Source organism: Acipenser ruthenus, chromosome 44 (assembly GCF_902713425.1).
Source record: "Acipenser ruthenus chromosome 44, fAciRut3.2 maternal haplotype, whole genome shotgun sequence".
NCBI classification, from domain to species: Eukaryota; Metazoa; Chordata; class Actinopteri; order Acipenseriformes; family Acipenseridae; genus Acipenser; species Acipenser ruthenus.
The window spans coordinates 9,167,369-9,189,115 of NC_081232.1; the positions used below are offsets into that span (position 1 = coordinate 9,167,369).

General features: G+C 40.1%; 1 protein-coding gene across 1 annotated transcript; it reads left to right on the forward strand.

The window, feature by feature from the left end:
* Window positions 1-1,874: 1,874 nt before the first annotated feature.
* LOC117398791 (uncharacterized) lies at window positions 1,875-21,188 on the forward strand. Its single transcript, XM_059012236.1, has 42 exons — window positions 1,875-1,905; window positions 3,116-3,460; window positions 3,755-4,075; window positions 5,167-5,469; window positions 6,570-6,872; window positions 7,971-8,276; window positions 8,637-8,942; window positions 9,223-9,327; window positions 10,009-10,035; window positions 10,142-10,177; window positions 10,298-10,339; window positions 10,685-10,711; window positions 11,092-11,118; window positions 11,228-11,263; window positions 11,483-11,509; window positions 11,615-11,650; window positions 11,881-11,907; window positions 12,017-12,052; window positions 12,272-12,298; window positions 12,404-12,439; window positions 13,323-13,349; window positions 13,460-13,495; window positions 13,863-13,889; window positions 13,986-14,021; window positions 14,251-14,277; window positions 14,383-14,418; window positions 14,649-14,675; window positions 14,785-14,820; window positions 15,040-15,066; window positions 15,163-15,198; window positions 16,535-16,561; window positions 16,676-16,711; window positions 16,931-16,957; window positions 17,054-17,089; window positions 17,321-17,347; window positions 17,453-17,488; window positions 17,699-17,737; window positions 18,685-18,732; window positions 19,093-19,119; window positions 19,699-19,725; window positions 19,823-19,849; window positions 20,180-21,188. Exons 1-42 carry the CDS (start codon window positions 1,875-1,877, stop codon window positions 20,683-20,685), a joined length of 3,582 nt encoding a protein of 1,193 aa, XP_058868219.1. The 3' UTR covers window positions 20,686-21,188.
* The last annotated feature ends 559 nt before the right edge of the window (window positions 21,189-21,747 follow it).

A 21,747-nucleotide genomic window follows, 5' to 3' on the forward strand; every position in this document is an offset into this window, starting at 1 on the left:
TCTTTAATATAAATAGCTGCAAGTCTAGTTGCTTTACAATAATACCTCAATACCTGATTGTTTGAATTTGTAATCAATTGGGACACTTGTTAGCCCTTTCAAATACCATACCTACTAGTGATAAACTGCAGTCCTGAGTGTATGGGGAAACAGGGACTGCAGGCGGCGTGGGTAATAGCGACCCCTCACTGGTAAATATAGCACTACACCACTGGATGAGACGTAAAACAAACGAGGTCCTATTGGAAGCGACTCTGCAGCAGCAGTTGTTGATGATAGATAGTTCACCCCCTAGTAGGCTTGCCAACTGGACCCACAATTCCAGGACACTTTAAGACAGCTCAGGATTTTCAACTCGCCTCTAACTGCAAAATCCTAAAAGGTATAGACAATGTCGACCCAGGGGACTTTTTTGACCTGAAAAAAGAAACAAGGACCAGGGGTCGCAAATGGAGATTAGATAAAGGTGCATTCAGAACAGAAAATAGGAGGCACTTTTTTACACAGAGAATTGTGAGGGTCTGGAACCAACTCCTCAGTAATGTTGTTGAAGCTAACACCCTGGGATCCTTCAAGAAGCTGCTTGATGAGATTCTGGGATCAATAAGCTACTAACAACCAAACGAGCAAGATGGGCTGAATGGAGCCTCCTCTCGTTTGTAAACTTTCTTATGATATTATGTTCTTCTTATGTTCTTAAAAGGAATATGCACTAAATACAATCGAAAAATACTACTTTTGCTTTTTATAAAAAGGAAGGATTTTTTAAAGGAAATATACTTTTTCGAGTATTGTATATTTACTGTTTATTTCCACGTATGTAATTGTCTTTCAATTAAGTATTTCATATTAAAAACATACTTACATTATGGATTTTGTGAACGGTAAAATAATCACCAACCCTCTTAAGTGTAATCCCGTTTGACTGTATAGCTAAATATTATCTCAAAAAACGGCCATACAACTAAGCGTGTTAAACTTAATACTACCACTAATAACAACGTAATATCAGAACTAACTACCAATACATTACTGCTATTAACCTTTTATGAAGCCCTCGCTTCACAAACGTGTCTAATGGCTCCAGACTTTTAGTTTTGTGTTTTTCTTTTAATTGCTGGAATCCATTTTGCCGTCCTATCTGGATCAGCAGGGTAATCCTGTAGAAGGATAATCCATATTTCTGTCCTCTTCTGTCGGTGCTCCTGAATCACGCATTGTTTTGTACCGCGTTTAAATTATAGACAGTGAATTCTGTCTGCCAACGTGAAGCCTCAGCTGGTGACGTCACGTGAAAAGCCTCAATATGTTTTTCACGCTGCTTAGTTCTGCGGGAACGCGCAGACTCTGAACGCCACACATCTATAGAGAAAGTGAAACTAAACTCTCTATGAAGATGTCTTTTTGTTGTTATGCAATTGCTGTTTTGATTATTTTAAGTATTAGTGGTTTTGCTATTATATATTATCATCTTCCTTTAACCTTGGAGCAGGCTGCTGAAAGTGAGGGAAAAAGAAAAGGTAAATTAAATTAAATTAAATTAAACGCGGCCGACGTTTCCACTCAGTGCGCGCTGTATCGCTTTTCACACACGAAACACACAGTACTGTATTATTATTATTATTATTATTATTATTATTATTATTATTATTATTATTATTAAAATGCTCATATATTTTACTGTACTTATTACATACAGCTATGGCTGAAACTCGTTCATCATGTACAGGTTTAATTTGTTTATTTTGATGCCTCTCTCTCTCTCTCTCTCTCTCTCTCTCTCTCTCTGTCGTACTGCAGATTTTTTAAATTTATTTATGTATTTATTTATTTCTCATGTATGCATATTCCGGGAGCTTTATTGAATATTTCTCATGTATTTAAAGCACACGTTGGTTCTCGGAGGTGAGTTTAATCTTTGTGCTTGTTTTCAGGCATGCAGAGAGCAGTGGACTTTCTGTTTCTGTTAAGCTGCGCTTGGTCTGGGGGTGCAGGTTTGTCAGCAATTCAATACCTTGCCATTTTCTTTCCTTCACGGTCTCTACAGTCCAGAGTGTGGAAGGACAGGTTTGACTGCAGTGTAAATGTATGTGTGCGAGCACACTGCAAAGAATCTGAATATAAACTACAGCTCCCAGCATGCCTCAGCTCCCGCACTATCAGCGAGGGATGATGGGAGCTGTAGTTTTGTAAACAGTGACCTGACCTACAGTGTGTTCATGTTCGCTGTCTGATGACTTAACGGAAATGCTCGTCCACCATTGATTGTCAGCGTGGGGCAGCAGTGTGGAGTAGCGGTCAGGGCTCTGGACTCTTGACCGGAGGGTCGTGGGTTCAATCCCAGGTGGTGGGGACACTGCTGCTGTACCCTTGAGCAAGGTACTTTACCTAGATTGCTCCAGTAAAAAACCCAGCTGTATAAATGGGTAATTGTATGTAAAAAATAATGTGATATCTTGTAACAATTGTAAGTTGTCCTGGATAAGGCTGTCTCCTAAGAAATAAATAATAATAACCAAACTATTGACCCAAAGCCAACGTTGACCCAAGAGAAAAGTCCTAGAACAGGGGTTTCTATCCCTGGTCCTGAAGAGCCAGTCCTCAAGTTTGTTTTTCTGGCAGTACCCTAGCTGTGCACTAGATGGCGCTGATTAAAAAGACACTTTGGAGTCTCCAACCCTGGTCCTGGAGAGCCCCTATCCAGCAGGTTCTTCTAGGTGTCTTTACATCATCAGTGGTTAAAGATCTGGAACACCTCTTAATCTTGACTAATTAAACCAATAATTAGTGCAGTTCATTAACTGAGCGCTTGGTTGAAATGGAAACCAGCAGACCCCATGGCTCTCCAGGACCGGGGTTGGGGACCCATGACCTAGAATTTTAGGATTGAGACCTAATTAAAAAAAAAGACAAAAAACTAGCTGAATATAACTTTGATCTTTTATTTAACATCATGTAATCAAATAAACTACAACAATGATATTGCAAAAGTCTACCGGATGTCATAATTGTAGAATCTTTTGGCCAGAGCTGTTCATTTCAACTGTATTTAAGGCGTTCCATCCCGGACAGCTGTTGGCTGTGTTCAAAGTCTCTTTATTCTCTGTTCTTGCAGACTCCCTTACCGTCAAGGTCTCGGGTTCTCCTCTCATTGTCCGGGAGGGAGAGGATGCTGTTCTGCCTTGCCTCCTCCTCCCCACTCACACCAACGCAGAGTCGCTGGAGGTCAGGTGGTTCAGAGTAGAGGATAGTCATGTCCATACCTACATAGCCCACAGAGATGTGATGGACGGACAGAGTGAGCCTTATAAGGGGCGCACCAGCCTGTTCCATGAGGAGCTGAGGAAGGGGAATGTGTCTCTACAGCTGAGAGCCGTCCGGATCTCCGATGAAGGATTGTATCGCTGCTGTGTGATTTCAGGGCAGCAGTATTGTGGAGAATTTGAGCTGAAGCTTGTCGGTGAGCGGTCCTTTTGTTTTATTCAATGGAATTGGAATAAAGACTACAACTCCCAGCATGCCTATGCACTTGCAGTACCTCTGTGGGATGATGGGATTTGTAGTTCTTTAATACAGTGTAACATCACTTAACTGGCGAGCTGTCTGGTTGTCTCAATAAGAAACTACAGCTCCCAGCATGACTCTGCACCTGCAGTACCTGTGTGGGATGATGGGAGCTGTAGTTCTCTAGCAAATCGATGGAATCATTGTAAACGCCCTGGCTAACTTCGTCTCCCCCTTGTCGTCCCTCCAGCCCCCACCCCCCCAGCCCAGGGCAGCACCCCCTCTGTCTCCCTGCTTGAAGCCCCGGCCGGGGGGGGTCTCAGTCTGCTGTGTGTGTCGGAGGGCTGGTACCCCCCTCCAGAGCTGCTGTGGACTGATGAGACGGGCGCAGACTGGAGAGCACACTTCACTACCAACGAGGAGCAGGACAGCACAGGATTGGTCACTGTGCGCAGCCAGATACACCTCCCCCGGCAACAGGGACACGCCCCCCGGCAACGGAACACCATGATCTGTGTGGTGAGATCCAGGAATGGGGCCACAGAGTTGAAGACCGTGATGAATATCGCTGGTTAGTAATTATGTGTCCCCTCTTATGGTGCAAGACTACTGTCTGTCTCCTCACTGAACTAATAGAAGTGTCCAGTCGACCCCCCTTTCCCTGTCTCTAAACTACAGCTCCCAGCATGCCTCTGCACCCGCACTATCAGCGAGGGATGATGGGAGCTGTAGTTCTGTATACCCCCCTTTCCCTGTCGCTTATTGTAATAGACTACTCTCTCACTGAACTAATAGAAGTGTCCAGTCAACCCCCCTTTCCCTACCTCTAAACTACAACTCCCAGCATGCCTCTGCACTTGCAGTACCTGTGTGGGATGATGGGATATGTAGTTCTTTAATACACTGTAACATGACTTAACCCTTTGCGGTCCATTTATTCAGCGTGTGTCAGGCACGTCAAGTCCAATTTATTTTCACATGCGCAGTTTATTTTAGATGTGCTGTTTTAAAAGCGTTTTTTTTCACAGTAAAACAGGTTTAAAAGGCTCTGCATATCAACAGGACACTCAGTACTGCATCTCCAGCCCCACCCCTTGTTCGCTATATTTTTCACATACCTCTTCATTGTCGTACATACCGATAAATCATCTCTTGATCACTCGTTTTATCACCAAACTCCTCAATAATGCGATCCAAGTCATTATTTTATTACTATAACATCTCAAAAAGCTCTGCAAATGTCTGTGATGTTCTCTGAGCGCTGGATGCAGAAGCAGCTATCTTGTTTGTGTATGTCCGTGTTATCTATGTGGTGTCGGGGCTATCAGTATTCATGAGATACACCTCTTTTTTTCGGCTTCTCTCGGCTCCTGTCGGTCTCACTCGGCCTTTGAATGGTTTTCTCGGCTTTTTCCAGAGAAAAAAAAACGACTAGAGACCTGTTTTTGCGTCTTTTTGATGATGTCGGACCAGGTCCGACATAGGACCTCAAAGGGTTAACTGGCGAGCTGTCTGGCTGTCTCATTAAGAAACTACAGCTCCCAGCATGCCTCTGCACCTGCAGTACCTGTGTGGGATGATGGGAGCTGTAGTTCTCTACCAAATCGATGGAATCATTGTAAACACTTTGTCTCAATCTTGTCGCCCCCTCCCCCCCGGCAGACGGCAGCACCCCCTCTGTCTCCCTGCTTGAAGCCCCGGCCGGGGCAGGTCGCAGTCTGCTGTGTGTGTCGGAGGGCTGGTACCCGCCTCCAGAGCTGCTGTGGACTGATGAGACGGGCGCAGACTGGAGAGCACACTTCACTACCAATGAGGAGCAGGACAGCACAGGATTGGTCACTGTGCGCAGCCAGATACACCTCCCCCGGCAACAGGGACACGCCCCCCGGCAACGGAACACCATGATCTGTGTGGTGAGATCCAGGGATGGGGCCACAGAGTTGAAGACCGTGATTAACATCGCTGGTTAGTAATTATGTGTCCCCTCTTATGGTGCAAGACTACTGTCTGTCTCCTCACTGAACTAATAGAAGTGTCCAGTCGACCCCCCTTTCCCTGTCTCTAAACTACAGCTCCCAGCATGCCTCTGCACCCGCACTATCAGCGAGGGATGATGGGAGCTGTAGTTCTGTATACCCCCCTTTCCCTGTCGCTTATTGTAATAGACTACTCTCTCACTGAACTAATAGAAGTGTCCAGTCAACCCCCCTTTCCCTACCTCTAAACTACAACTCCCAGCATGCCTCTGCACTTGCAGTACCTGTGTGGGATGATGGGATATGTAGTTCTTTAATACAATGTAACATGACTTAACCCTTTGCGGTCCATTTATTCAGCGTGTGTCAGGCACGTCAGGTCCAATTTATTTTCACATGCGCAGTTTATTTTAGATGTGCTGTTTTAAAAGTGTTTTTTTTCACAGTAAAACAGGTTTAAAAGGCTCTGCATATCAACAGGACACTCAGTACTGCATCTCCAGCCCCACCCCTTGTTCGCTATATTTTTCACATACCTCTTCATTGTCGTACATACCGATAAATCATCTCTTGATCACTCGTTTTATCACCAAACTCCTCAATAATGCGATCCAAGTCATTATTTTATTACTATAACATCTCAAAAAGCTCTGCAAATGTCTGTGATGTTCTCTGAGCGCTGGATGCGGAAGCAGCTATCTTGTTTGTTTATGTCTGTGTTATCTATGTGATGTCGGGTCTATCAGTATTCATGAGGTACGCCCCTTTTTTTTCGGCTTCTCTCGGCTCCTGTCGGTCTCACTCGGCCATTGAATGGTTTTCTCGGCTTTTTCCGGAGAAAAAAAACGACTAGAGACCTGTTTTTTGCGTCTTTTTGATGATGTCGGACCAGGTCCGACATAGGACCTCAAAGGGTTAACTGGCGACCTGTCTGGCTGTCTCAGTAAGAAACTACAGCTCCCAGCATGCCTCTGCACCTGCAGTACCTGTGTGGGATGATGGGAGCTGTAGTTCTCCAGCAAATCGATGGAATCATTGTAAACACTTTGTCTCCCCCTTGTCGCCCCCTCCCCCCCTCCCCCCCGGCAGACGGCAGCACCCCCTCTGTCTCCCTGCTTGAAGCCCCGGCCGGGGCAGGTCGCAGTCTGCTGTGTGTGTCGGAGGGCTGGTACCCGCCTCCAGAGCTGCTGTGGACTGATGAGACGGGCGCAGACTGGAGAGCACACTTCACTACCAATGAGGAGCAGGACAGCACAGGATTGGTCACTGTGCGCAGCCAGATACACCTCCCCCGGCAACAGGGACACGCCCCCCGGCAACGGAACACCATGATCTGTGTGGTGAGATCCAGGGATGGGGCCACAGAGTTGAAGACCGTGATTAACATCGCTGGTTAGTAATTATGTGTCCCCTCTTATGGTGCAAGACTACTGTCTGTCTCCTCACTGAACTAATAGAAGTGTCCAGTCGACCCCCCTTTCCCTGTCTCTAAACTACAGCTCCCAGCATGCCTCTGCACCCGCACTATCAGCGAGGGATGATGGGAGCTGTAGTTCTGTATACCCCCCTTTCCCTGTCGCTTATTGTAATAGACTACTCTCTCACTGAACTAATAGAAGTGTCCAGTCAACCCCCCTTTCCCTACCTCTAAACTACAACTCCCAGCATGCCTCTGCACTTGCAGTACCTGTGTGGGATGATGGGATATGTAGTTCTTTAATACAATGTAACATGACTTAACCCTTTGCGGTCCATTTATTCAGCGTGTGTCAGGCACGTCAGGTCCAATTTATTTTCACATGCGCAGTTTATTTTAGATGTGCTGTTTTAAAAGTGTTTTTTTTCACAGTAAAACAGGTTTAAAAGGCTCTGCATATCAACAGGACACTCAGTACTGCATCTCCAGCCCCACCCCTTGTTCGCTATATTTTTCACATACCTCTTCATTGTCGTACATACCGATAAATCATCTCTTGATCACTCGTTTTATCACCAAACTCCTCAATAATGCGATCCAAGTCATTATTTTATTACTATAACATCTCAAAAAGCTCTGCAAATGTCTGTGATGTTCTCTGAGCGCTGGATGCGGAAGCAGCTATCTTGTTTGTTTATGTCTGTGTTATCTATGTGATGTCGGGTCTATCAGTATTCATGAGGTACGCCCCTTTTTTTTCGGCTTCTCTCAGCTCCTGTCGGTCTCACTCGGCCATTGAATGGTTTTCTCGGCTTTTTCCGGAGAAAAAAAACGACTAGAGACCTGTTTTTTGCGTCTTTTTGATGATGTCGGACCAGGTCCGACATAGGACCTCAAAGGGTTAACTGGCGACCTGTCTGGCTGTCTCAGTAAGAAACTACAGCTCCCAGCATGCCTCTGCACCTGCAGTACCTGTGTGGGATGATGGGAGCTGTAGTTCTCCAGCAAATCGATGGAATCATTGTAAACACTTTGTCTCCCCCTTGTCGCCCCCTCCCCTCCTCCCCCCCCAGCAGACGGCAGCACCCCCTCTGTCTCCCTGCTTGAAGCCCCGGCCGGGGGGGGTCTCAGTCTGCTGTGTGTGTCGGAGGGCTGGTACCCCCCTCCAGAGCTGCTGTGGACTGATGAGACGGGCGCAGACTGGAGAGCACACTTCACTACCAATGAGGAGCAGGACAGCACAGGATTGGTCACTGTGCGCAGCCAGATACACCTCCCCCGGCAACACGGACACGCCCCCCGGCAACAGAACACCATGATCTGTGTGGTGAGATCCAGGGATGGGGCCACAGAGTTGAAGACCGTGATGAACATCACTGGTTAGTAATTATGTGTCCCCTCTTATGGTGCAAGACTGCTGTCTGTCTCCTCACTAAACTAATAGAAGTGTCCAGGCGACCCCCCTTTCCCTGCCTCTAAACTACAACTCCCAGCATGCCTCTCCACTTGCAGTACCTGTGTGGGATGATGGGATATGTAGTTCTTTAATACAATGTAACATGACTTAACTGGCGAGCTCTCTGGCTGTCTCAGTAAGAAACTACAGCACCCAGCATGCCTCTGCACCTGCAGTACCTGTGTGGGATGATGGGAGCTGTAGTTCTCTAGCAAATCGTTGGAATCATTGTAAATGCCCTGGCTAACTTCGTCTCACCCCTGTCGTCCTCCCCCCCCCCCAGCCCAGGGCAGCACCCCCTCTGTCTCCCTGCTTGAAGCCCTGGCCGGGGGGGGTCTCAGTCTGCTGTGTGTGTCGGAGGGCTGGTACCCCCCTCCAGAGCTGCTGTGGACTGATGAGACGGGCGCAGACTGGAGAGCACACTTCACTACCAATGAGGAGCAGGACAGCACAGGATTGGTCACTGTGCGCAGCCAGATACACCTCCCCTGGCAACAGGGACACGCCCCCTGGCAACAGAACACCATGATCTGTGTGGTGAGATCCAGGGATGGGGCCACAGAGTTGAAGACCGTAATGAACATTGCTGGTTAGTAATTATGTGTCTCTTATGGTGCAAGACTGCTGTCTGTCTCCTCACTAAACTAATAGAAGTGTCCAGTCGACCCCCCTTTCCCTGCCTCTAAACTACAGCTCCCAGCATGCCTCAGCACCCGCACTACCAGCGAGGGATGATGGGAGCTGTAGTTCTGTATACCCCCCTTTCCCTGTCTCTTATGGTAATAGACTACTCTCTCCCTGAACTAATAGAAGGGAATGTGTCTGGTTGAGCGACTCAAATGATTTCCTGTGTTTACTCTTATTTGCAGAAGACTGTGACATCTCTATGCAATGGCCTGTCATTGCAAGCTCCATACTGGCTGCTGTAATCTGCATTCCTGTTCTGTTGTACTTTACAAGGAAGCCAACAAAAGGTAGCGTTAAATACAACTATAGCTCCTTCAAAGAGATTGCAGCTGACATTAATACCACCTGCAGCTCTGGCCAAAAGTTTTGCATCACCCTCTATATAGAATGAACTTAATTTTGCTTCAAACCTGCAGAATAATGTTACCTTAACATATTCAAATTGCACACCGCGTTGTAGTTTTCCCAGATACTTAACGAAAAAATGGACAGAAATTTGAAATCTAACATGAAATGCTGCTGTTCTACTATTATAGACTTGTGCGATATGATTGTGTAGATTATTAGATTTACATGTTAAATATCTCAGTGATGTTCATATCGTGGGAAGACATCAAAATAAACAGCAAGAATGACGGTACATTTATGTCCCGCCTCTGCTCACTCCTGATTGGACAGCTGCATAACAAAAGGGAGATCTTTGACTTTTTCCATTGGTTACAAACACACGTCTCTGTTGTGATTGAACTACATTTAAAACTCAAAATGAGGGAATGCTGTACCGCTAATGAAATGAAGGCACAATCATCCATTGGACAACGCGTTTGAGCATTGGGACCATTTTTGGTCTTCTAAGTATATTAATAATGTAACTAATGCAATGAAATCTAGTCATATCACCCTTAATGACGAATCAACTGTTCTAAACTAGCAAAACTAACCAAGCTGTCTTTGTTTGTGTCTTTTAGAAAAGGAGGATCTTAAGAAGCAAAATGGCAAGATTAATACATTCATCTCAATATTCTTTTTATTAAATTAAAGCATTGTACTGCATCACATGAGCCGAAATACAAACTCAACTTTTCATTTTTTATCTTCCAGAGACTTTAAAAAAAGAGAAACGGACAGCTCAAGAAGGTAAGATCATTATAATCTATAGAAAGGCAATTGCAGTATCTGAACAATTTCAAATGCAATTGATCACAAAACTGTTATTATTTTAATAATAATAATAATAATATCTTTATTTTTATATAGCGCCTTTCACAGTGGACCATCATCACAAAGCGCTTAACAGAGGTAGGCTGTGAACTGTGCATTATGTGCAGAGTCACTTCCAATAGGACATTGATTTAACATCTCATCCGCAGGACGGAGCACAAGGAGGTGAAGTGACTTGCTCAGAGTCACACACAGTGAGTCAGTAGTGGCAGAGGTGTGAATTGAACCCGAGACCCTTCTGGTTATAAGCCCTGGACTTTAACCGCTGGACCACACTGTCTCCTAATAATACAGTAACACTGAAAGCCAATTGTAGGGAGAATATTAAATAGTTCAGATCTCAGTTGTGATTTAATTGAATGTAAAACTGAAATGAGGGAATGCTGTACCGCTAATGAAATGATTTCTCTTTTTCATTCCTAGATGATGAAGAACTTCAACAGGACCGGAGTAAGAATATTAATTTTATTTTTTAATAATCTCGTCTTTCTTTCCTCAGTTCTTCACATTGATGAGACAGTAGGACCTAGATGTATAATAATATGAACCATTGGATTCCTGTTTGTATTATTTTCTCATTATGAATAATAGCATCGCTGGTTCTCTGTGTGTGTTGAATTGCATGAGTTAATGAACCAGAACACAAGCTAAACTTTTCACTCTTTTCACCATTGGACAACGCGATTGATCATTGGGACCATATTTGGTCGTTTACGTTTATTAATAATGTAACTAATGCAATGAAATCCAGTCACATCACCCTTAATGATGAATCTCAACTGTTCTAAACTAGTAAAACTAACCAAGCTGTCTTTGTTTGTGTCTTTTAGAAAAGGAGGGTCTTCTGGAGCAAAATGGCAAGATTAATACATTCATCTCAATATTCTTTTTATTAAACTATTGTATTAAATCACATGAGTTCATGAGCCGAAATACAAACTCAACTTTTCATTTTCTATCTTTTAGAATCTTTGAAAAAGGAGAAAAAGAACATTGAAGATGGTAAGATCATTATAATCCATATGAAGGCAGTCTGAAAAATTTCAAATGCAATTGATCAGAAACACGTTATTATTTTAATAAAGTAACACTGAAAATCAATCTAAGTATATTAATAATGTAACTAATGCAGTGAAATCTAGTCACATCACCCTTAATGATGAATCTCAACTGTTCCAAACTAGCTAAACTAACCAAGCTGTCTTTGTTTGTGTCTTTTAGAAAAGGAGGCTCTTCAGAAGCTAAATGGCAAGATTAATACATTCATCTCAATATTCTTTTTATTAATTTTATTAAACTATTGTATTCATGAGCCAGAACATGAACTAAACGTTTCATTGTTTTCTGTTTTAGATCATTTAAAAAGAGAGAAAGATGCACTGGGAAAAGGTAAGTGTATAAATAATCTGCAGACAGAAAGTTTAAAAAAATCATGGCATGCTGTATCTCTAATGAAAATACAAGAAAATAATGCATTGGGCAACGCCTATGTTTGGTCTTCTAAGTATATTAAAAATGTAACTAATGCAATGAAATCTAGTCACATCACCCTTAATGATGAATCTCAACTGGTCTAAACTAGCAAAACTAACCAAGCTGTCTTTGTTTGTGTCTTTTAGAAAAGGAGGTTCTTCAGAAGAATTATGGCAAGATTAATACATTCATCTCAATATTCTTTTTATTAAACTATTGTATTGCATCACATGAGTTCATGAGCCGAAATACAAACTCAACTTTTCATTTTCTATCTTTTAGAGACTTTGAAACAGGAGAAAGAGAAGGTTGAAGCAGGTAAGATCATTATAAATCATATAAAGGCAGTCTGTACAATTTCAAATGCAATTGATCAGAAACACGTTATTATTTTCATATAGTAACACTGAAAACCAATCTAAGTATATTAATAATGTAACTAATGCAATGAAATCTAGTCATATCACCCTTAATGATGAATCTCAACTGTTCTAAACTAGTTAAACTAACCAAGCTGTCTTTGATTGTGTCTTTTAGAAAAGGAGGATCTTCAGAAGCAAAATGGCAAGATTAATACATTCATCTCAATATTCTTTTTATTAATTTTATTAAACTATTGTATTCATGAGCCAGAACATGAACTAAACGTTTCATTGTTTTCTGTTTTAGATCATTTAAAAAGAGAGAAAGATGCACTGGGAAAAGGTAAGTGTATAAATAATCTGCAGACAGAAAGTTTAAAAAAATCATGGAATGCTGTATCGCTAATGAAATTATGACAAAATAATGCATTGGGCAACGCCTATGTTTGATCTTCTAAGTATATTAAAAATGTAACTAATGCAATGAAATCTAGTCATATCACCCTTAACCCTTTGCGGTCCATTGTCGGACTGGGTCCGACATTGCAATTATTCCTCACAGGTCCTTTGTCGGACTGGGTCCGACATCATTATAGCAACGCAATAAACGGGTGTTTAGTCGTTTTTTCTCCGGAAAAAGCCGAGAAAACCATTCAATTGCCGAGTGGGAGCGACAGGAGCCGAGACAAGTCGGGAAAAAAAAAAAAAAAAAAAAAGGCGTATTTCATGAATAGTCATACATGGTATCAGGTATCAGATAACGGGGCGTTCATAGTAAACAAGCTGGCTGAGTGCGTCAGCGCACTGAGACTATCATGGACATTTGCAGAGCTTTTTTCAGATGTTATAATAATAAAATAATGACTTTGATCGCATTATTGAGGAGTTTGGTGATAAAACGAGTGATCCGGAGATGATTGATCGGTATGTACGACTATTATTATTATTATTTATTTCTTACATAGGTGAACGCTATAGCAAACAAAAGGGTGGGGCTGGAGATGCCTAGTGAGTGCTTTGTTGATATGCAGGGCCTTTCAAACCCGTTTGACTGGGAAAAAAATACTTTTAAACAGCGCGTCTAAAATTAACTGCACGTGTGAAAATTAATTAGACCTGGCGTGCCTGACGCGCAGTTAATAAATGGACTGCAAAGGGTTAATGATGAATCTCAACTGGTCTAAACTAGTAAAACTAACCAAGCTGTCTTTGTTTGTGTCTTTTAGAAAAGGAGGATCTTCAGAAGCAAAATGGCAAGATTAATACATTCATCTCAATATTCTTTTTATTAAACTATTGTATTGAATCACATGAGTTCATGAGCTGAAATATAAACTAAACTTTTCACTCTTTTCTGTTTTAGACGATTTACAAGGCGAGAATAAGAGACTGGGAAAAGGTAAGTGTATAAATAATCTGCAGACAGAAGGTTTCCATTTCAATCTCCCTTTATCAGAAACCCTAGCAGTTCTAATTCTAAATGCTCTGCAGTCTGTTTGGAGAATATTAAAGACTTACAAACACACGTCTCTGTTGTGATTGAACTACATTTAAAACTGAAATGAGGGAATGCTGTACCGCTAATGAAATGAAGGCAAAATCATCCATTGGACAATGTGTTTGATCATTGGGACCATGTTTGGTCTTCTAAGCATATTAATAATGTAACTAATGCAATGAAATCTAGTCATATCACCCTTAATGATGAATCTCAACTGTTCTAAACTAGCAAAACTAACCAAGCTGTCTTTGTTTGTGTCTTTTAGAAAAGGAGGATCTTCAGAAGAATTATGGCAAGATTAATACATTCATCTCAATATTCTATTTATTAAACTATTGTATTCATGAGCCAGAACACAAACTAAACTTTTCATTGTTTTCTGTTTTAGATCGTTTAAAAAGAGACAAAGAGACACTGGTAAAAGGTAAGTGTATAAATGAGTTGCAGAAAGAATGTGTAACAAAAATCATGGCATGCTGTATCGCTAATGAAAATACAAGAAAATAATGCATTGGGCAACTCCCATATTTGGTCTTCTATGTATATTAATAATGTAACTAATGCAATGAAATCTAGTCACATCACCCTTAATGATGAATCAACTGTTCTAAACAAGCAAAACTAACCAAGCTGTCTTTGTTTGTGTCTTTTAGATTACAAAGGTCTTCAGAAGCAAAATGGCAAGATTAATACATTCATCTCAATATTCTTTTTATTAATTTTATTAAACTATTGTATTCATGAGCCAGAACATGAACTAAACGTTTCATTGTTTTCTGTTTTAGATCATTTAAAAAGAGAGAAAGATGCACTGGGAAAAGGCAAGTGTATAAATAATCTGCAGACAGAAAGTTTAAAAAAATCATGGAATGCTGTATCGCTAATGAAAATACAAGAAAATAATGCATTGGGCAACGCCTATGTTTGGTCTTCTAAGTATATTAAAAATATAACTAATGCAGTGAAATCTAGTCAGATCACCCTTAATGATGAATCTGAACTGGTCTAAACTAGTAAAACTAACCAAGCTGTCTTTGTTTGTGTCTTTTAGAAAAGGAGGGTCTTCAGAAGGATTATGGCAAGATTAATACATTCATCTCAATATTCTTTTTATTAAACTATTGTATTGAATCACATGAGTTCATGAGCTAAAATACAAACTCAACTTTTCATTTTCTGTCTTTTAGAGTCTTTGAAAAAGGAGAAAAAGAACATTGAAGATGGTAAGATCATTGTAATCCATATGAAGGCAGTCTGAACAATTTCAAATGCAATTGATCAGAAACACGTTATTATTTTAATAAAGTAACACTGAAAACCAATCTAAGTATATTAATAATGCAACTAATGCAATGAAATCTAGTCATATCACCCTTAATGATGAATCTCAACTGTTCCAAACTAGCTAAACTAACCAAGCTGTCTTTGTTTGTGTCTTTTAGAAAAGGAGGGTCTTCAGAAGGATTATGGCAAGATTAATACATTCATCTCAATATTCTTTTTATTAAACTATTGTATTCATGAACCAGAACACAAACTAAACGTTTCATTGTTTTGTGTTTTAGATCATTTAAAAAGAGAGAAAGATGCACTGGGAAAAGGTAAGTGTATAAATAATCTGCAGACAGAAAGTTTAAAAAAATCATGGAATGCTGTATCACAGAGGTTCCCAAACTGTGGTACGAGACGTGTTTAGGGGGTACGCGTGACAAATTGTGTAATGGCGTACATTTTTTTTTAGTTTTTTTAGATTTTTTTTTTTTTGCATTTTCATAAGACTTGTCATACTCACACAAAACTTTAAAACGCATTGGAAATTCCTTTCAATTTCTGCCGTGAAATGGAGAAACAAACTGAGAGCCGTGCAAGACAATCTCGCAGCAGCGGGACACTTGGGATCAACGCTGCGGTGTGCTCGTTTATTGCAAACCTCCAAGAGGTAACAATGAGAACAAGGTTACACAGGGACAGTGACGTACAGAACTCTCACCACCAATAACTGCACAACGCGAATTAAATGTATTATATTTATGACGTATGTTTTTAGTTTTTTATTAATTGCATTTTTTTGGTGGTTATGATGAGCTATTTTCGATTTTTATGTAATCGTTTTTTCAGAGCTTTCGATTTTTATGTACTGTATGAAATTGTTGTTTTCTGTTACTGTACTTTACAAAATGCTTGGTTTTTTCTGTCACAAAGTAGTAACTGTACAGTACCACACTTTGTACCTTCTTTCCTTTGTTGTCTTCCACAACGAAATCCCTGTGGTCACGGACACATTCTTCTGGGTTTTTTGTTTTACATTTCGCCACAATTTGCAATTCTGTTTTAAATCCTACGTATCTTAACTGTAATATAGCTTTAAATCCCGCGAACAAGCCTCCAGTCGATAAAGTATTCAGAACTAATCAATACAAGTTAGGAAAAGGTAGTTTGTTTTTGTTGTTTATGTATTAGGTTTTTGAGTTATGTGAATTGAGTATATTTCCAGTGTTTTTCTGGTGTTCATTATACACAGATTTTTTTTTTTGTATCAGGGGTGTTTTATCGGTTAAACCCTTAAATCAGAAGCCGTAATTATATTATTATAGTCATTTATATTGTAAGTATATTATTGTGTATGTGTATAAATCTGTGTATTATGAAAGCATATATTAAAAACAACATGAACATATAAATCTGAATGCTAGGGGTGCGCAGACAGGTGATAGGTCTGGAAGGGGGTACGCGGCAATCAAAAGTTTGGGAACCTCTGCTGTATCGCTAAAGAAAATACAAGAAAATAATGCATTGGGCAACGCCCATATTTGGTCTTCTAAGTATATTAATAATGTAACTAATGCAATGAAATCTAGTCATATCACTCTTAATGATGAATCTCAACTGTTCTAAACAAGCAAAACTAACCAAACTGTCTTTGTTTGTGTCTTTTAGAAAAGGAGGATCTTCAGAAGAATTATGGCAAGATTAATACAATCATCTCATTTTTCTTTTTATTAAATTAAACCGTTGCATTGCATCACACAAGTTCATGAGCAGAAATACAAACTCAACTTTTCATTTTCTATCTTTTAGAGTCTTTGAAAAAGGAGAGAGAGAAGGTTGAAGCAGGTAAGATCATTATAATCCATATAAAGGCAGTCTGAACAATTTCAAATGCAATTGATCAGAAACACGTTATTATTTTAATAAAGTAACACTGAAAATCAATCTAAGTATATTAATAATGTAACTAATGCAATGAAATCTAGTCACATCACCCTTAATGATGAATCTCAACTGTTCCAAACTAGTAAAACTAACCAAGCTGTCTTTGTTTATGTCTTTTAGAAAAGGAGGATCTTCAGAAGGATTATGGCAAGATTAATACATTCATCTCAATATTCTATTTATTAAACTATTGTATTCATGAGCCAGAACACAAACTAAACTTTTCATTGTTTTCTGTTTTAGACCGTTTAAAAAGAGACAAAGAGAAACTGGTAAAAGGTAAGTGTATAAATAAGTTGCAGAAAGAATGTGTAACAAAAATCATGGCATGCTGTATCGCTAATGAAAATACAAGAAAATAATGCATTGGGCAACGCCTATGTTTGGTCTTCTAAGTATATTAATAATGTAACTAATGCAATGAAATCTAGTCATATCACCCTTAATGATGAATCTCAACTGTTTCAAACTAGTAAATCTAACCAAGCTGTCTTTGTTTGTGTCTTTTAGAAAACAAAGGTCTTCAGAAGAATTATGGCAAGATTAATATATTCATCTCAATATTATTTTTATTAATTTTATTAAACTATTGTATTCATGAGCCAGAACATAAACTAAACGTTTCATTGTTTTCTGTTTTAGATCATTTAAAAATCGAGAATGAGAGACTGAGAAGAGGTAAGTGTATAAATAATCTGCAGACAGAAAGTTTCCATTTCAATCTCCCTTTATCAGAAACCCTAGCAGTTCTAATTCTAAATGCTCTGCAGTTTGCAGCTTTTTTTTCTGAAGCACATCAGAAATCTTGAATTTTCTTTATTTTTTTCTTATAATTTCAACTGTATCAATATGTTTCCATAATGAAGAATATTCTGATTTCTGTTTTAGAAGCTTTTAAAAAGAAGAATGAGATAAAAACACCAACAGGTACGTTGAAGATAAATTAAGAATCTGCACAAAGAAAGTGTGTTTGAGTTCAGTGAATTGTGCTGGGAGTGCTCTGCTGTGCTCTACATGAAATATGATAAGGGAATAATCACTCAGTGTTTGCTGGGTACACATGATGAAAAGGTACACATATATCATAGAATACAGTCTGCGTCGCTTTCTCGGGACGCCTCGGGGGAAGGTCAAATATTCCGAATAAGCGGCTGTCCCAATTAAACGAGAGGCATTTTTTTGGACTCTTAATGAAAAGAATGAAATCACATCACATTCTGATTACATGTTAAATACAGCATTTTAAATACGAGTCCATGGTTTTTTTCATTCCTAAACAAAATGAATCGCACCTGCGATGTTGCCACGGCAACTTTCTTTGCAAGAGCAGCCTGAGAAACCACAGGAGCCTCCAGCAGCTCCTTCAAGAGTTCAACGTGATTTAGGCAAGTCACAGCGTTATCACTGCACTGCGCGACACTGAACTGTCTTGCTCTGAAAACACTGTATCCCACTTAAACAAAGTGAAGTCCCAATTAAACGAAATAAATAGCCTTGGGAAGAACCGTCTCCTGGAGTTGTGTCCCATTTAAGCAGCGATCCTGATTATCAATATCCTGTTTATCACAAATGATATAACAATGGAGCATCACTGCCCCCTAGTGGCATTTAACCATGGAGCATCACTGCCCCCTAGTGGGATATAACAATGGAGCATCACTGCCCCCTAGTGGGATTTAACCATGGAGCAGCACTGCCCTCTAGTGGGATATAACAATGGAGCATCACTGCCCCCTAGTGGGATATAACCATGGAGCATCACTGCCCCCTAGTGGGATATAACCATGGAGCAGCACTGCCCCCTAGTGGATGTCAGAACACGAGGTAACGATCCAGAATACAATTACTAAACTTGTCATTATTTTCTTTTTCAGACAATTCGAAAGAGGGACTGGAAATTAAGATCAAAATGTTGGAGGAAGGTAAGTTCATTTATAATGTGCTCATAGAAAGTTCCATGACCCTTTATCAGAAAACTATTCATTCTGATAAAGAAGCATAAAAAAACAAGACTCTGAACAGTTGTATGAATATTGAGTTAAAAGCACACAGCTCTGTTGTGATTTAAGTACACTGAAAATGAGTAAAATCATCCACTGGACTAGATTTCAAATGCATATAATCACAAAGCCATTATTATTTTAATAAAGTAACACTGAAAACCAATTGTAGGGAGAATATTAAATAGTTCTGATCTCTGTTGTGGTTTCATTACATTTAAAACTGAAATGGGGGAATGCTTCTGCACTTAATGAAATTGTTTCTCTGTTTTTCATTCCTAGATTTTAAAGACCTTCGGAAGAATACCAGTAAGAATATGTGTTGTGTTTTTTGTATCAAGGATTTCTGTCTTTCTATCTCATATAAGTGAATTCAACACGTGAGGGGTGTGTCTTACTGTAGAAGAGATGTCATCTCAAGTGCAGTTTTAAGCTTCTGAAATTCAATCTCTTCAATCTGTTTTAAACAGAGACTCCCTACAAACAAAGTCATACATTCTTATTAATTACAAAAATGAAGATCGTTCTCGGGAACGACTATGAAACAGAAGTGTTTTTTAGAATTGTGTTCTCTGCACAGGATGACCTCATTTGAGATAGTAAGCTGTGCTCTCATTGGCTCACTTCAATATTAATAAACTCCTGGCCTCTCTCTCTCTCATTATTTTTTTCATTATGAGTAATAAATCATCTTTCAAAACTGGTTCATTGGGTGTATTGAAAAAAGCAGCTGCTATCGATGTCAGGTTTAATTGATTAGTTCAGATGTGTGAATTATTTAACGGGGGATCAAACCCTCGGTACCGCGATGTGTGCAGATTAGAAGAGTTATAATTTTATAGTGGCAATTTCCTCCCTCCCTTAAATATTTTCTCTTCTCTCAAACAGACACATGTGGCTATGCCCTTGGCAGAGGTATAACATTTTAATCTGCATTAATACACTTACAGTAATCAGAATCCACAGATTCATTCTCTGACACTTGATTCATTCTTCTATTCGTTTATTTCAGCATGGGAAAAAATGACTGAAGCTCGTGGTAAGTTTGAATTTAATAAATCATATTTTCAAAATTCTCATTGAACACAATTTAGGGGGCTTGGTTTGATTAAATATATGTTTTAAAAATATTTTAAATGTAGCATCACTTGCAATTTCTAATTTAATATATAGTAGAAAAAATGACATTAAATGTTTCTGTGTTTCCAGTTATAATAGCCTTAAAATCTGTCTAAATACAGTTGTTATGATCAAAGAATGAAAGTGTTGTTGTTGTTCATCATCGTGAGAGAGAGAAAGCATAAATAATCAAGTTCCCTGCTTTTCCTGTGATTATCAATAACACACTCTTCTCATTCCTTTACCCCAGTCAATATGACTCTAGACCCTGACACAGCCAGCCCCAGCCTCGCAGTCTCTGAAGACGGCTCACAAGTGAGATTCACAGGGGAGAGATCAGCAGAGTGGCCCAGTGTGCTGGGCAGGGAGGGGTTCACCTCAGGGATGCACTACTGGGAGGTGGAGGTGGGGGAGAAGGGCTACTGGGTCCTGGGAGTCTCCACACACCCTCATGAGAAGAGCATACCTGAGAAACCAAGGGAGGGCTACTGGCTTGTAAGGCTGGTTAGAGGGAAGATCTGTACAGCTGTGAGCCAGTCAGGGGATCAGATCTTAAAACTGGAGAAGATCTGCAAGGTGTGGGGGGTGTATCTGGATCACGAGGGAGGGAGGCTGTCATTTTGCAATGCATGGACCAGATTTCACATCCATACTTTAGAAGGCCCATTCCCTGGGCAGGTCTACCCCATTTTCAGCCCAGGGTCACACGATAAAGGACCCTTGATAATCCAGCGAGTCCAGCACACAGCAACTTAATATAGACACCACTGTATTGGGTTGCTGCTGTATTTCTGTACAGGATTTATATTAATGTTATACAGTGTGGTCCCGCCAGCATTTCCCTGTGTACAGCACAGCGAGGCTCTGCCCAGCACACAGCAGGCAATGCCAGCACACTAGATTACTACTTTATATAGACACCACTGTGTTTGGTAGCTGCTGTAGTTCTGTCCAGGGTTTTATATTAGTGTTATACAGTGTGGTCCTGCCAGCATTGCCCTCTGTATCAGTGTGAGACCCTGTTAAGCTACAGCAGCTATATTATGATAATGAATGTGAGTGATAAGCGTATATCTTTCATTGTCAGGATTTAAGGAATGTGCTCATGTAGTTTGATTTTTTATTATTTTATTTTTTATTAACTATTGATACAAATTTAAAAAAAACATATTGTGGGATTTATATCAGTATTATTAGTAGTTAAATACAAATATAATTTAAAAAAAACCGATTTGCTAATAAATTTGCTGTGAGACTGTTTTGTGTGTTTAGTTTGTGGATAACTATCTCTTTAGTCTTTAGTCTCCTGCATTATTGAATTTCAACAGCAGGTGGCGCACTTTACCAACTTAAAATCTCGTATTGTATATTCTACTACTGTAAACTGATAGCCCCTTCCCTGTCTCTTATGGCACTAATACATATATACACATTTCCATTTCATAATTTGTTATAAAAAATGATTATTGGTTCATTAGATTTAATTTAATTTAAATTTGTTTGAAAACACAACACTGTTTTGCAGGGCTATTAAATACGTCCAGTTAGCTTTCTTTTCCCCATTACATTGCACACATCATCATAGAATGAGGGGGTGTAAGTGGGGGGGGAGGGGGGTGAAACTTGAAACTGAGACTCAGGCTTCTTCCTCCAAACCTGCCCCCCCTCCCCCCCCAAAAAAGGAAAAAAGGATCCTAATGGATTTATTTGTATTTTTATAGAATCTGTGGAGGTAGAACTCTGCAGTGAAGCCTGTCTCTCGATCACAGTCTGTATAATACTGCTGGCGCACAATGCATCCATTATGTGGACAAATAG